The 14,825-nt window shown below is 49.1% G+C and overlaps 1 protein-coding gene across 5 annotated transcripts in view; it reads right to left on the reverse strand.

Moving 5' to 3' along the window:
* The window catches only part of TMEM114 (transmembrane protein 114), a 62,521-nt gene extending 49,119 nt beyond the window's left edge, over positions 1 to 13,402 (reverse strand). For 4 of the 5 annotated variants that reach the window (XM_010383647.1, XM_010383649.1, XM_010383646.2 and 1 more), the window contains exons 1-2: positions 12,506 to 12,725; positions 12,100 to 12,180 (exon numbers count right to left, since the gene is read on the reverse strand). In XM_010383647.1, the coding sequence (XP_010381949.1) occupies positions 12,100 to 12,180; positions 12,506 to 12,725 (301 nt within the window). Of the gene's footprint in view, positions 1 to 12,099; positions 12,181 to 12,505; positions 12,726 to 12,915 lie in introns of those variants that run through there. The other variant, XM_010383648.2, reaches the window with a different exon arrangement.
* Positions 13,403 to 14,825: the final 1,423 nt, after the last annotated feature.

Consider the following 14,825-nt stretch of genomic DNA (forward strand, 5'->3'; position numbering starts at 1 on the left):
AATGATGTGGGGGCAGCTACTGCATTGGACTCAAATGCAAACTTCCTGAACCTTGGATTTCCACCTCAGTTCTGTTATTCCCTGTTGATGGTCTTGGGAGAGAAGGATCTTGGGTCTGAAGCCAGCCAGATACTCTTACTGACCCTGTGACCTTAGGTAAGTCCCTTCACCTCCGTGAGCCCTCATTTCCTCATTCGTAAAAATTATTTAAGACCTGGCCGGGTGCGATGGCTCATACCTGTAACCCCAGCACTTTGGGAGGCCGAGGCGGGCCGATCACGAGCTCAGGAGATCAAGACCATTCTGGCTAACACGGTGAAACCCCATCTCAACTAAAAATACAAAAAAAAAAAAAAAAAAAAATTATCCAGGCGTGGTGGTGGCACCTGTAGTCCCAGCTACTCAGGAAGCTGAGGCAGGAGAATGGCGTGAACCCGGGAGGTGGAGTTTGCAGTGAGCTGAGATCCAGCCACTGCACTCCAGCCTGGGCGACAGAGTGAGACTCCGTCTCAAAAAAAAAAAAAAAAAAAAAAAAAAAAAAAAAAATTGAAGACCTAAGACCTCCCTGCAGGGTTGTTTTCTGGATTGGCAATGTTTTCTTTTTTTTTTTCTTCTTTTTTTTTTTTTTTTTTTTTTGAGATGGAGTCTTGCTCTGTCACCCAGGCTAGAATGCAGTGGTGCCATCTCAGATCACTGCAACCTCCACTTCCTGGGTTCAAGCAATTCTCCTGTCTCACCATCCCGAGGAGCTGGGACTACAGGCGCCTGCCACCACTCCTGGATAATTTTTGTATTTTTAGTAGAGATGGCGTTTCACCATATTGGTCAGGCTGCTCTTGAACTCCTGACCTCAAGTGATCCACCCACCCCAGCCTCCCAAAGTGCTGGCATTATAGGCATGAGACACCAGCAGTGTTTTCAAAAGCATTGAACTCAACCCTGAGCACATGCATTCATTCAGAAATAAATGCCTCAGGGTCCCCAGTGAGGGCCAAGCCCTGTCCTAGGGCCTGGGGACACCACATTGAACGAGGCCACTGCCCTGATGAAGTTCACAGGTGGGCACAGGAGACAGAGTAGCCAGGAAGCAAGGAAACAAAGATCATTGCAGGTTGTGATGTCTCACAAAGGAAATAAGTGTGATGATGCAGAAAAACAGGTGGGCAGTGGCAGGAAGACCTTGTTCTTGGATCAGGTGGTGGTATTAGTTTCCTGTGGCCACTGTAACACATGAAGGCAAATTGGGTGGCTTCCAAGCAGCAAGAACTTGGTCTCTTACAGTTCTGGAGGCCAAAAGTACAAAATCAAGATATCAGCAGGACCATGTTCCCTTTGATGGTTCTAGGGGAGAATCCTTCCTCGCCTCTCTCATGTCCTGGGAGCCGTGGGCAATCTGTGATGCTCGCTAGCTTGTGGCTACATCACTCCAATCCCTGCCTCCATCCACACATGGCCACCTTCTCCTCTTCTTATAAGGACATTTGTCATAGGATTTAGGGCCCACCAAGTTAGTCCAAGGTTATCTCATCTCGAGAGTCTGAATTACACCTGCAAAGATGCTCTTTCTGAATAAATCACATTCGCAGGTACTGGGGCTTAGTACATGAGTGTATCTTTTTAGGAGTGACACCACCCACACAGTGCCACGTCTTGGATGGCATACAGTGGGTACTCAATAGATGATAGCTATGATTATTACATGGAATTACTAGTAATATTAAAATGTTGGCTGGGCGTGGCGGCCCACACCTGTAACCCCAGCACTTTGAGAGGCCGAGACAGGCGGATCATCTAAGGTCAGAAGTTCAAGAAAAGCCTGGGCAACATGGTGAAACCCCCTTTCTACTAAAAATACAAAAATTAGCTGGGCGTGGTGGCACAGGCCTGTAATCCCAGCTACTTGGGAGGCTGAAGCAGGAGAATCACTTGAACCTTGAAGGCAGAGGTCACAGTGAGCCGAGATTGTACCACTGCACTCTAACCTGGGTGACAGAGTGAGACTCCATCTCAAGAAAATAAATAAAATAAGATAAAATAAAATAAAATAAAATATTGGCAGGACATTGTTTCATCAATGGTAAACATGTGTGCCCAAGTGCAGAGATATTTTAGATGCAAAATGCTTTGTTGCAAGTCAAGAGAAAAGCAACCCCAGAAATCAGCAAAGATGTTCACACCAAAAACAAACAAAAGAAGTGCTTGTGACTGCTCCATTATCATGCTGTTCGAAGAACTGCTCAATGGGGAAAGCAGTCGTCCCTGATGTTTGCGAGGTCAGGAAGCCCCGGGGTGGTTAGCGCTCTTACGCAGACTGGAGGGATGTCTCTTACCCCAGGAACATCCAAAGCTCTGGCAAAAGAAGAAGGTCTCAGGATCCACTTACTGCAAGGAATATCACTGCCTTTATTTTCTAACCTTGTCTGTGTGACTTTGAGACTTCAGAAAGAGCTCAGAGCTATGTAGTCCTGTCATGCCTGGTAAGGAAGTGGCTTTTAAAATTATATATATATATGTCCTTGAGTCTGTCCTGGAGGATGGGGACTACCTCTTCATGGTCTCCAAGAGGTATTGTCAGGATATGGAAAGACTAGGAGTCTCCAAGCAAAGACATAGGTTCAAATCCTGACTCTGCCTCTTACCCAAGCAAACCACATCATCGCTCAAAAGTCTCGTTTTCCTCACCTGTCAATCGGACTCTGGCCTTCTAGAGCCGTGGGCACCAAATATGAGAATAATTGTCTCTTTCTCATCTTCAACTTAGACTCTACCAGGTAGGAGTTTTTAATTCCCATTTCACAGGTGGGAAAATTGAGGTTCAGGGAACTTACATCAAATACCCCAAGATCTAATGGCCATGAAGTGTCAGAGCTGGAATGAAATTACAAAGGAAGTGGACAAAGGGGTCATGGAACTGCAGACGTGGACACGTACTCCAGCTTGAGAAGTTAAGAAAGGCTTCCTGAGGGGGGAGAGGTCTCAGCTGAGACCTAGAGGCAAGACGGTGAGGTGTTAACTGGGCTGAGAGGGAGGAGAGGGATTCCCAAAAGTGGGGACAGAAAATGCCAACATCCAGAAGCAGGAGACATCCAAAGTAGCAATATCTCAGCTCTTGCAGCTGGAGAGGTGAGCTAGGATCAAAAATAACCCTACAAGCCACACTAATGAGAAATCCAACCACAGAAGCAGCCCTCTTGGAGCCTGCTTTACATCAACACATGATAACATTCTTCTTAGAAAAAATTAAAGCAAGGCCCAGCACGAGGCTGAGGCAGGAGAATCACTTGAACCTGGGAGGCAGAGGTTGCAGTGAGGCGAGATCACACCACTGCACTCCATGCTGGGCGACAGAGTGAGACTCCATCTCAAAAGAAATTAAAGAAAGAAAAAATTAAAACAAGACCCTTTTGGCCACCACTCCAAACCCTGTGTCTTCCTCTCCTTTCCAGAGTGACCCTCTGTAAATGACTCAGTGTGCATCTTCCCAGTTTTTTTCTATACATTTATAATTTTTCTATATATTCACATATTCCTCAAACTCTACAATGCACACTTGATTATACTTTTTTTGTTGTTTGTTTCTGAGATAGGGTCTCACTCTGACACGCAGGCTGAAGTGCCATGGGCATTATCTCGGCTCACTGCAACCTCCATCTCCCAGGCTCAAGCAACCTCCGACTTCAGTCTCCCAAGCAGCTGGGACCACAGGTGCATGCCACCATGCCCGGCTAATTTTTTGTATTTCTGGTAGAGACAGGGTTTCACCATGTTGCACAGACTGGTCTAGAACTCCGGAGCTCAAGTGATCCACCTGCCTCAGCCTCCCAAAGTGCTGGGATTACAGGCATGAGCCACCACACCCAGCCTTTATCATACTTTAACGGATCTGAAAACAGAGTATGTTTGACCATCCACAGCACCTCACAATCATAATTGGCAGTATATTTGTCTATCTTAATGGCTCATAAACGTGCATCTTACAATTTTGTTATATGCCCGCAGAAAAGGTGTAATATTGGGGAGTTTCTTTGAGGGGGGATAATAAATGACATCCTACTGCCCATAACACTCTGTAACTTGCTTTTTTCATTCCACAATACATCTTAATATTTTCTTTTTATAGGCTATATAATATTAATACTAATATGCATTAGTAGATTCTTTTTACAGGCTATATAATATTCCATAACATGAATATACGCCTATAAATGTCTAGCCATTTCTCCATCTGTGGGCACTGAGCTGTATATATCTTGTTGTTTTTCAATTTCAAACTGGTATGGTGAACTTCCTAGAACCCTCACATGGCCGATACCAAAAAGTGGACTTGTGTGTGTGTGAGAGAGACAGGGTCTCACTCTGTCGCCCAGGCTGGAATGCAATTGTGTGATCTCGGCCCACTGAAACCTCTGACTCTTGGGCTCAAGCAATTCTCGTGCCTCAGCCTCCCAAGTAGCTGGGACTACAGGCACACGCCACCATGCCTGGCTAATTTTTGTATTTTTAGTAGAGACAGGGTTTTGCCATGTTGGCCAGGCTGCTCTCAAACTCCTGGCCTCAAGTGATCCGCCACCTTGCTCTCCCAAAGTGCCGGGATTACAGGTGTGAGCCACCGGGCCCAGTCAGAAGTGGACTTGCTTTAAATACGAACTTTTGTTATTTTAAAATGTGGCCTTTACTTTTTAATGGGCACCTCAGAAAGGCAGCCTGAAGCCCAGTCCCTTGTGCCCAGAGGAGCGAAGATTTATGCAGCACAGCTATGCATAAATCACACCGAGAGTTCCTCCCTCCTGGGCTCAGGCAGCCTCTTCACGCATTTATGTTCCCAATCCTTGCTCTGTCCCTCACCTCCTCCACTCTTGCAATTTGCACCAAGCATCGTGGGTGGGCTGGTTTTAATTTTCCATGTCACTGCAACAGCCCAGCACCCAGAAAAACTGGAAATCAAATCTTGTGATTTTCCAACCTGGTCGCCTCAGAGGACAGCCAGGCCAGACCACTTCCTCTCAGTTCTGCTTCCACCACTGGTGTGCTGTGTTGGACAAGGCGTCTGACCTCTCTGGGTCTGGTGTCCTCATCTGGCCAGCCTGGTGGCCTCTCTCACGGGCTCTTAGGAGACACAGCTGAGGTAAGACATAGAAAAAAAAAAAAAAACAGGAAGTGCCCTGAAGAAGCACTTTCCACATCAGCCTCCAGAAACACCAGTCTTCCTGCTATTTCTGGAACATACCAAGCTCAGTCCTGCCTCATGACTCTGAATCTGCTGTTCCTTCCCTTAATGCAGGTCTCTGGTTTCCTGTCTGAAAGAGGCAATGTTGGATAGCAGGACTCTGAACCCCAGAAACAGGCTAGGAGCTCCTCTGGGCTACCATGACCTCTAGTCTTAACATACACACATTACACTGAAACTATAATCAGTGTTGCATTGCTTCAATGGAGTAGAAACAAACTGCTAGGTAGGCTGGGTGTGGCGGTTCATGCCTGTAATCCCAGCACTTTGGGAGGCCGAGGTGGGCAGATCACTTGAGGTTAGGAGTTGGAGACCAGCCTGGCCAACATGGTGAAACCCCATCTCTACTAAAATTACAAAAATACAAAAATTATCCAGGCATGGTGGTGCACATCTGTAGTCCCAGCTACTCAGAAGTCTGAGGCAAGAGGCTCAGGATAATTGCTTGAATCCAGGAGGTGGAAGCTGCACTGAGCCAAGATCTCAGCACTGCACTCCAGCCTGGGCAACAGAGTGAGACAGACAGACAAAAGAAAGAAAGAGAGAAAGAGAGAGAGAAAGAGAGAGAGGGAGAAAGGGAAAGAGAGAGAGAGAGAGAGAGAAACTGCTAGGGTTCAAATCCTAGAAGTTCCAGTTACTGTGCAAACTTAAATACCATACCTAACTTCTCTATATCTCATCTGCAAAGTGAGGATGATAATAATAGTGCCTCTTGGGCTGCTGTGAAGATTAAATGAGTAGATACAAACCAAGAGCTCAGAATAGTGTCCAGCACACAGCAACTGTCTCACCATATTCTACACCAGGCAACTAGCCCAGTACTGGGGATGAAATCAGAATGTACTGTGCAAATAAATGTGTCTGGTGGGTCTGCAATGATTTGGTCTATTTCATAGATGAAAAGCTTGAGGCTCAGGATGGCAATATGAATTAGAGCAGGAAGAGGAGGCATTAACTGAGCTCCTACTATGCGCAAGGCCAAGTGCTGGCTGCTTTGTTTATGTGATCTCATTTCATCTTAGAACAGCCCATTTGTGGATGAAGGTGACTCATCAGAAGTCACACAGCTGGCCGAGCACAGTGGTTCAGGCCTGTTATCCCAGCACTTTGGGAGGCCAAGGCAGGAGGATTGCTTGAGCCCAGGAGTTCCAGACCAGCCTGGGCAGCATGGTAAGACCCCCACCTCTACAAAAAAAAAAATACAAAAATTAGTCGGGTGTAATGGTGAACATCTGTGGTTCCAGCTACTTGGGAGGCTGAGGCAGGAGAACTGCTTGAGCCTGGGAGGTGGAGGCTGCAGTGAGCTATGATCGTGCTACTGCACTCCAGCCTGGACAACAGAGCAAGACTCTGTCTCAAAAAAAAAAAAGAAGTCCCACAGCCAGCAAGAAGTAGGACCAGGATTTGAACCCCAGTGATATAGGCACATGTGGGTTTTGCCCACCCCTACACCTAACAACAGCACCATGATCTGCCTGTGACCATGTGACCACTCCTCCCCACCTTCCCACCCCTATCTATAGAACTGATCCCAATCCACCCGGGTTACAAGTGGGCACATGACTCAGCCTGGCCAATCAGCTTGGCTCCAGGGACTGGCTCAGGACTGAGCATGTGACCCAATGTGGTCCAGTGGAAAACCTAGCTGGAAGTTTGGTGGAATTCTTGAGAAACAAAACGTCTCCCTTACTATGGTTGCTAAGGTGGGAGAGGATTTAGCTGAAAGCAGAACTCAAACAGAAGAAAGCAAAGCCCAAAACGAAGAGGAAAGAAATTGAGTTTAACAGTGGATTCAAGCAGACATGAGCTTTTCAGTTACCTGAACCAGTAATTTCTTTTCTTATTGAAGCCCGTAAGATTTGAGTTTCTGTCACTTGCCACCAAAAAGATCCTGGCTGATACAGCTAGCCTGGTTCATTCTAGACCATAGCTGTTTCATCTACACTGTGCTGAATTTGAAGACCTCTTTTTCACCAAAAATAATTCCAGTCCCTAGCCCAAAAAACAAACCCATGACTTCCCCAAAGCTAATCTGGAAGGCAAAACACTTTAGCAAAGTGGATTTTGCTGACAAGGAACCTGTTCCATTGAAAACTTCTCTCTGTGGCTGAAAGAGTGGAGGTTATGGGATGTACCTGTTTATGGACTTGATATTTCTGCTCAACTCCACTCTCCCAAAGTGGCTAAGTAGAATTAAGGAGATGTATTACTCTGTTCTCATGCTGCTAATAAAGACATACCTGGCTGGGCATAGTGGCCCACCCTGTAATCCCAGTACTTTGGGAGGCTGAGGCAGGCAGATCACCTGAGGTCAGGAGTTCAAGACCAGCCTGTCCAACATGGTGAAACCCTGTCTCTACTAAAAATACAAAAAAAATAGCCAGGTGTGGTGGCGGGCACCCGTAATCCCAGCTACTCAGGAGACTGAGGCAGGAGAATCACTTAAACCCAGGAGGTGGAGGTTGCAGTGAGCCAAGATCGCACCATTGCACTCCAGGCTAGGCAACAAGAGCAAAACCCCATCTCAAAAAACAAACAAAAAAAACAGACATACCTGAGACTGGGTAATTTATAAAAGAAAGAGGCTTAATGAACCCACAGTTCCACACAGCTGGGGAGGCCTCACAATCCTGGCTGAAGGTGAATGAGGAGCAAAGTCACATCTTACATGGTGGCAGGCAGGAGAGCATGTGCAGGGGAACCCCCTTTATAAAACCATCAGATCTCGTGAGACTTATTCACTCTCAGGAGAACAGCAGGGGAAAGACCCGCCCCCATGGTTCAATTACCTCCCACCAGATCCCTCCCACAGCACATGGGAATTAAGGGAGCTACAATTCAAGATGAGATTTGGGTGGGGACACAGCCAAACCGTATCAGGAGGCAAGTTAGATCGTGGGACTTCCGTCACAGCCCTCCATCTGCCAGGTGAATACAGCGAATTACTTAGCACTGAAGTGGTCTCTCTGTGAGGGTTTTCTTAGAGGAAAAATCAAGATTTCTTGCCATACACCCCCACAAGGATTTGTCTAGGAGGCTGAACTTACAGAACATGCTGCTTGTCGAACGTGCTGCTTGTCAGCTGGCTTCTCCTCTATGGCCTCTGCAGCAGGTCCTTAAAGGAATGAAATGTCTTCATATAATAGAAGAGCTTGGACCAAACTCAAAATTCGTTTTGGAAGAAAAAGAGATTATGCAGAGGAAAAAAAAAATTAAAAAAGCTCTTTCTGGGGGTGATTTGCAAGGAGTACATGGTGTGAAGGGGCAGCTTGTCCCTTTTCTTGGATGATATAATGGAAAGAATAGCAGCTACCACCTATGGCACACTTACGGAGGCCAGGCACCACATTAGGCTCTTTAAATACACTCTCCTGTTTTACCTCACAATGACCTTAGAAAAAGAGATGACAATTATCCTCATTTTGCACAGGAGGGAACTGAGGCTCAGAGAGGTATAATGAAATAAGGAAATGCCCATGGCCACGTGCCTACTTGGCAGTGAAACTGCCGGTTAGCCCTAGGACTGAGGGTGAACGAGTGAATAGACTGTGCATGTGAGTTCTGCTGTTTCTCAAAATCCTGGAACAAGCAGAGTTGTTGCATTGTCAAGTTTGAAGAGGAAGCCAGCCCAGTGCCTACTGTGGTTAGCTGTCCAATTGACCCACGGATGTAATAAGTCGGCTGAATGCCCACACCCAGCTTGGCAAAGGATCAGCACTCCATAGATGTTACTACCTCTAGAAGGAGGCTGGAAGGAAGGGCAAAGGAAGAGTTCATGCTTACTAAGCACTTACCATATGTCTGGAACCTTGATGTCAAGTCATTCCTTGCTGACAAGTCTGGTCATTCCTTTATGACTGGTCCTAGGCAAGGTCCATTTTGTTCATCCATTTTTATTCCCTCTCATGGAATTCTAACCATATCCTTTGATGGTATCCACATCTCAGTTTGATGGATGTGAACACTGAGGCTCAGAGAGGTTAAGACACCTATCCCAGGATCACAGAAGGCCTCTATAAGGGTTTTATCTGGGACGTGACCCCCATTTCCCTCACTTCCATGACAATAATTCTTATAATTCATTTTCTGTTGTTGTTGTTGCTGTTGTTTTGAGACAGAGTCTCACTCTGTTGCCCAGGCTGGAATGCAGTGGCACAATCTCAGCTCACTGCAATCTCTGCCTCCCAGGTTCAAGCGATTCTTGTGACTCAGCGTCCTGAGTAGCTGGGACTACAGGCATGTGCCACCAAACCAGGCTGATTTTTATATTTTTAGCAGAGATGGGGTTTCATCATGTTGGCCAGGCTAGTCTCGAACTCCTGACCTCAGGTGATCTGCCTGCCTCAGCCTCCCAAAGTGCTGGGATTACAGACATGAGCCGCCGCCACGCCTGGCCAAATTCTTATAATTCTTGAAACAAAGAGCTTCACTTGAAACAAAGTGCTTCAAAGACACTCAAAGTTCCCCGTTGTGCAGTTTGGGGCTCAGGACAGAGCTTGCAGTACCTTCACCTTTCCTCAACTCCCACACATTCCAGGTGTCTAGGGTATGTCTCCTTTGGTGGGACTTTACACAGCAGTGTGCAGGAGCTGACTCACGAGAGCCAATTAAGATTTTGAGAATTTTGTGAGCCAGGTGACATCATGTTGGTATCTTGAAATTGGCCATGGTGGAAGTATTTGCACCACAGAAATTGGCAAATGCTACAAACCAGGGCTTTATTTCTTTTAATTTTGCAGAGATCCAGTTGTTCAATATTTCCCAGCATGCCTCTGGACTTCAGAGAAACAGTTTCAGTTCACCATAAACCCATACATTCATACAATAAATACATATATTGAGCTCAACCTACAGCATAATATAATTTGCACTCACTAACATGTTTGTTCAGCAAACTTTGACTCATGGGCTACTATGTGCCAGGTTCTATGCTAAATATTGGGAATTCAGCAGTGGCAAGATAGACATGGTCCTTGTCCCCATGAAGCTTTCAATCTAATGAAGGAGTCAGATTTAACCCCCCCCCCCCCCCAAAAAAAGTCATACAACCTGCACTATGAGTGGGAGTTAGCCAAGTCAAGGTGGTGGGATAAAAGCAGGGAGATTCCAGGTAGAGGGAACAGCCTGTGCAAAATCTTTGTGACAGGAGGAAACTTGGCATGTTCCAAGAACTGACCAAGGCCAGCCCAGCTGGAGAGAAAGGAGTAAAAGGGAGAATGGGGCTGGAGAAGGACCTACCAGGCCTTGTGGGCCATGCTAGGCACTTGTCTTATTTTTTTATCCCCAGCCTCAGTAAGTCTATCAAAAACTGCTCATGCCTATAATCTCAGCACTTTGAGACTGAGGCGGGAAGATCGCTTGAGCTTAGGAGTCTGAGGCTGCAGTGAGCTATGATCGTGCCACTGCATTCCAGCCTGGGCAACAGAACAAGACCCTGTCTCTGGGTAGGGTTGGGTGGAGGGAGAAAGTCAGGCACAGTGGCTCACACCTGAAATCCCAACACTTTGGGAAGCCAAGGCAGGAACATCACTTGAGGCCAGGAGTTCAAGACCAGCCTGCGAAACATAGTAAGACCCTATCACTATTTTAAATAAATAAATAAATAAATAAATAAATAAATATCTTTTTTAACTTAAAAAAAAAAAAAAAAAAAAAAACCTGGTACCAATGCAGTGGCTCACACCTGTAATCCTAGCACTTTGGAAGGCTGAGATGGGCAGATCACTTGAGGTCAGGAGTTCGAGACCAGCCTGGCCAACATGGTGAAACCCCATTTGTACTAGAAATACAAAAAATTAGCCGGGCATGGTGGCAGGCACCTGTAGTTTCAGCTACTCGGGAGGCTGAGGCAGGAAAATCGCTTGAACCTGGGAGAAGGAGGTTGCAGTGAGTCAAGATTGTGCCACTGTACTCCAGCCTGGGTGACAGAGCAAGACCCTGTCTCAAAAAAACCTGCCCACATTTTCAAAGTCTACAAAACTCAAATCTTCATTTCCTCATCAGACCCTCCTACAGAACCTCTCTGGGCCTCCTAATTGGAAAAATGAAGGCAGAAGTGAAGATACTGATAACTTCATCGGGTGTGGCTGTAGGAATCAAATGAAGACATAGATGAAAAGCAGTTCGCTCCATGTCTGGCTTATCGCAAGCCTCAATGAATTGAACTGTTACGTTTATTTCCCTCCCTCCACAAATGCTCATTCATCCCATTTCTTTAATTGCTTTCAGTCCTCACAACTTTTCTGAGTTCCAGGCCCAGAGCTGGGTACTAAGAACCAACTATGAGTAACAGGGACACAATGGCCCTGGGAGGAGGGGCTGTTCCCACCTCCTAATTGCCTGGCTCCAATCACATATTTATATGCAAATTTTTATCGCACCCCACTACTGCAAAGCCCTTGTTCTAGGAAATGTGGATACAAACAACGCTGGCATGGAATCTGTGGAATGAGACCTCTCTTTCACCATTCACCTCCCCAGGCTAATTTAGGTATCTGCAGGGTCTTCCCACCTTCCCCTCCTCACGCTGCTCTTCACTCTGAACTCTGAACTGCGCATCTCCACATTTGTCCCCTGCACCACTGTGAGCTTCTTGAGGGGATGGCCTGTGTCTTAACCATCAATCAAAACTGTGCAAAGAACGCCATTAGTCAACGTGAGCTGAACGAACCCTAAACCACAAAACGTCACAGGTGGATCAGGAAAGACCCCGCCCCTGGGTCTTAAGCCCACTGCATTCTCAGGCCGGACTGTCAGAGGCCACCCCAGCCGCCCCCTCCGCAAGCTCTGAAGCCCAGCTGTTTGGGGAAAGGCTCCAGAACCCACGGCTAGGACTGGGGCGCTTCCTCCATCCTCACCCTCCCCGGACTCACTGAGAAGTTGCCGGCTGGATTCGCTGACTGTCACGTTCTCCAGCCAGAAGGGGTTCATCAGCGGTGTGCACGGGCTCTGGACTGGATAGGACGGAGGAATCCATGGGCGCAGGACCCCGGAGTTCCGCGCAGAGCCCCCGTCCGCGGCTTTGCCCCCATGCACACCCTAAGTGCGCCACCCAGGGAGGGCATGGGGAGAACTAGAGCAGTTGGGATCGCAGCCGGGCGCCTCTCGGAAGGGCTTTCACAGTCCCGGCCTTCTGCTCACCTTCCCCCCGAGTCTCTAGACATTGTATTCTAGGAACTTAGGGGAGGAGTGCGCGCCAAGCAACAGGTCCCAAGCGAGCAGGGCACCGCGCAGGGGGAGTCCGCAGCCACAGCTCCCAGCCCCGGGGTGCACCCTTACCCCGGCAGGTCCGCCAGAGGCCGGAGTGGGAGCTCAGAGGCTCCAGCTGGCTGCGATTGATGGACCCCAGAAGGTCCTGCGCCCCCAGGCCGCTCCTCTCCAGTCGCTCGGTGTCAATGATGTACCAGAAGTCCGTGCCGATGGCGGCCGCCAGAAGCACAAAGCTGAGCGCCCCTGTCAGCGCAGCCGCGCCGGCCAGCCCGCCCAGGTGCACCCGCATCTTTGAGCCCAGGACCAGCAGCCGCGGGTTCCTGCGGCCGAGGCGCGACCCCTCTGTGCCCGCCCCCGTCCCCAGTCGGCCACCGCGGGCTCCCAGCTCCACCGCCGGAGCCGCCGAGCTCAGATCTGAAAGCCTTTCCTTTGGACCCTTGGCCCTAGCTCAGACCCTGGATCCACCCTCAGACCCTCACCTGCCGGCTCCGACCTGCACGCGCGCCCGCTCAGCCCCGGTCCACGCTCCCAGCCCTCCAAAGCCAGCTCTACCTGCAGACCCCTCACCTGTGCTGTCCGACCTCCACCCCCGCCTTCAGACCCTCCTGGAAGCCCTAGTCCTTCCCCACCAGCACCTTAATCCACCTTGTCCCTCAGCCCCACTCCACCCTCAGCCCTCCACGCCCAGCCCAAGCGGACTCTCTCACTTCAAAATCCTCACTTTCCCCAGACCCCTACTCCCTCCATTCCCCTGCCTCACTCTCCGGGAACCCTTCCCCCGACCCCAGATGCTTCCCTCTCTGCCTCTGACTCTGGCTTTCCGCCCTAACCCTTTTTCTTGGCCCCACACTGCCAGCTCCCCACTCCCAGCCCTGCTCTCCAGGGTCTTCCCGCAGCTCCTGCTCTGGCCGGGTCGCAGCTGACCCTCTGCGCCCTCCTTCTCGCCGCCGAGGACAAGCTCGGAGTGCGCACGCAGCACGGACGGGGGCGGTCCCCAGCCCTGGAGTGCTGGAGGCTACCGGTGTGGAAGGGAAGGCGGCCTTGGGACCACCTGGGGCAGTAGGAAAGAGGGGTGTGGCGGGCCTCACAGTCCCGCCAGGATTTGCAAATCATCTCCAAGAGTCCCTCCAGCTCCAAGCACCCTTCCTCCAAAATTCACCTTCAAGTGTAGTCTGGGCTGACCAGAATGGGAAAAGGCACATCAGTTTTTCATAAAAGTTCTCTAAAGCACTGAGGTAGTCCAGGTCCTCAGAATCTATCATTTTTACCCCCAAAGTCTTTCTTCATTATCATAGCCACCACCACTGCCACCATCACCACCACCATCACCACCACCACCACCATCACCATCATCACCACCACCAACACCATCACCACCACTGCCACCATCATCACCACCAACACTATCATCACCACCATCACCATCATCACCACCACCACCACCGGCAGCATCACCACCACCATCACCATCATCACCACCACCACCAACACCATCACCACCACATCACCATCATCACCACCACCATCACCACCCGAAGCATCACCAACACCACCACCATCATCATCACCACCACAGACAGCAACACCATCACCACCACCATCACCATCATCAGCACCACCACAACCATCATCACCCCCACCATCACCATCATCATCATCACCACCATCACCACCACCACCATCACCCCTACCATCACCACCATCATCATCACCACCATCACCACCACCACCATCACCATGGACAGCAACACCATCACCACCACCATCACCATCATCCCCACCAACGCCACCACCATCATCACTACCATCACCATCATCATCACCACCAGCAGCATCACCAACGCCACCACTATCATCATCACCACCACCACTACCACCATCATCACTACGATCACCATCATCTTCATCACCAGCACCACCATCACCACGGACAGCAACACCATCACCACCACCATCACCATCATCCCCACCAATGCCACCACCATCATCACTACCATCACCATCATCATCATCACCACCATCACCACCAGCAGTATCACCAACACCACAACCATCACCATCACCACCACCACAACCACCACCACCACCAGCATCACCACAGACAGCAATACCATCACCACCACCAACACCATCATCACTACCATCACCATCATCTTCATCACCACCATCACCACCACTACCACCATCACCACCAGGAGCAGCATCACCAACACCACCACCATCACCATCATAATCACCACCACCACCACCACCATCACCATGGACAACACCACCATTACCACCACCACCATCACTATCACCAACATTGCCACTGTCATCACCATCGTCATCATCACCACCACCACCACCACCAACCACCACCATCACCACCAACCATTACCACCACCAT

Source organism: Rhinopithecus roxellana, chromosome 20 (assembly GCF_007565055.1).
Source record: "Rhinopithecus roxellana isolate Shanxi Qingling chromosome 20, ASM756505v1, whole genome shotgun sequence".
In the NCBI taxonomy this organism is placed as follows: Eukaryota; Metazoa; Chordata; class Mammalia; order Primates; family Cercopithecidae; genus Rhinopithecus; species Rhinopithecus roxellana.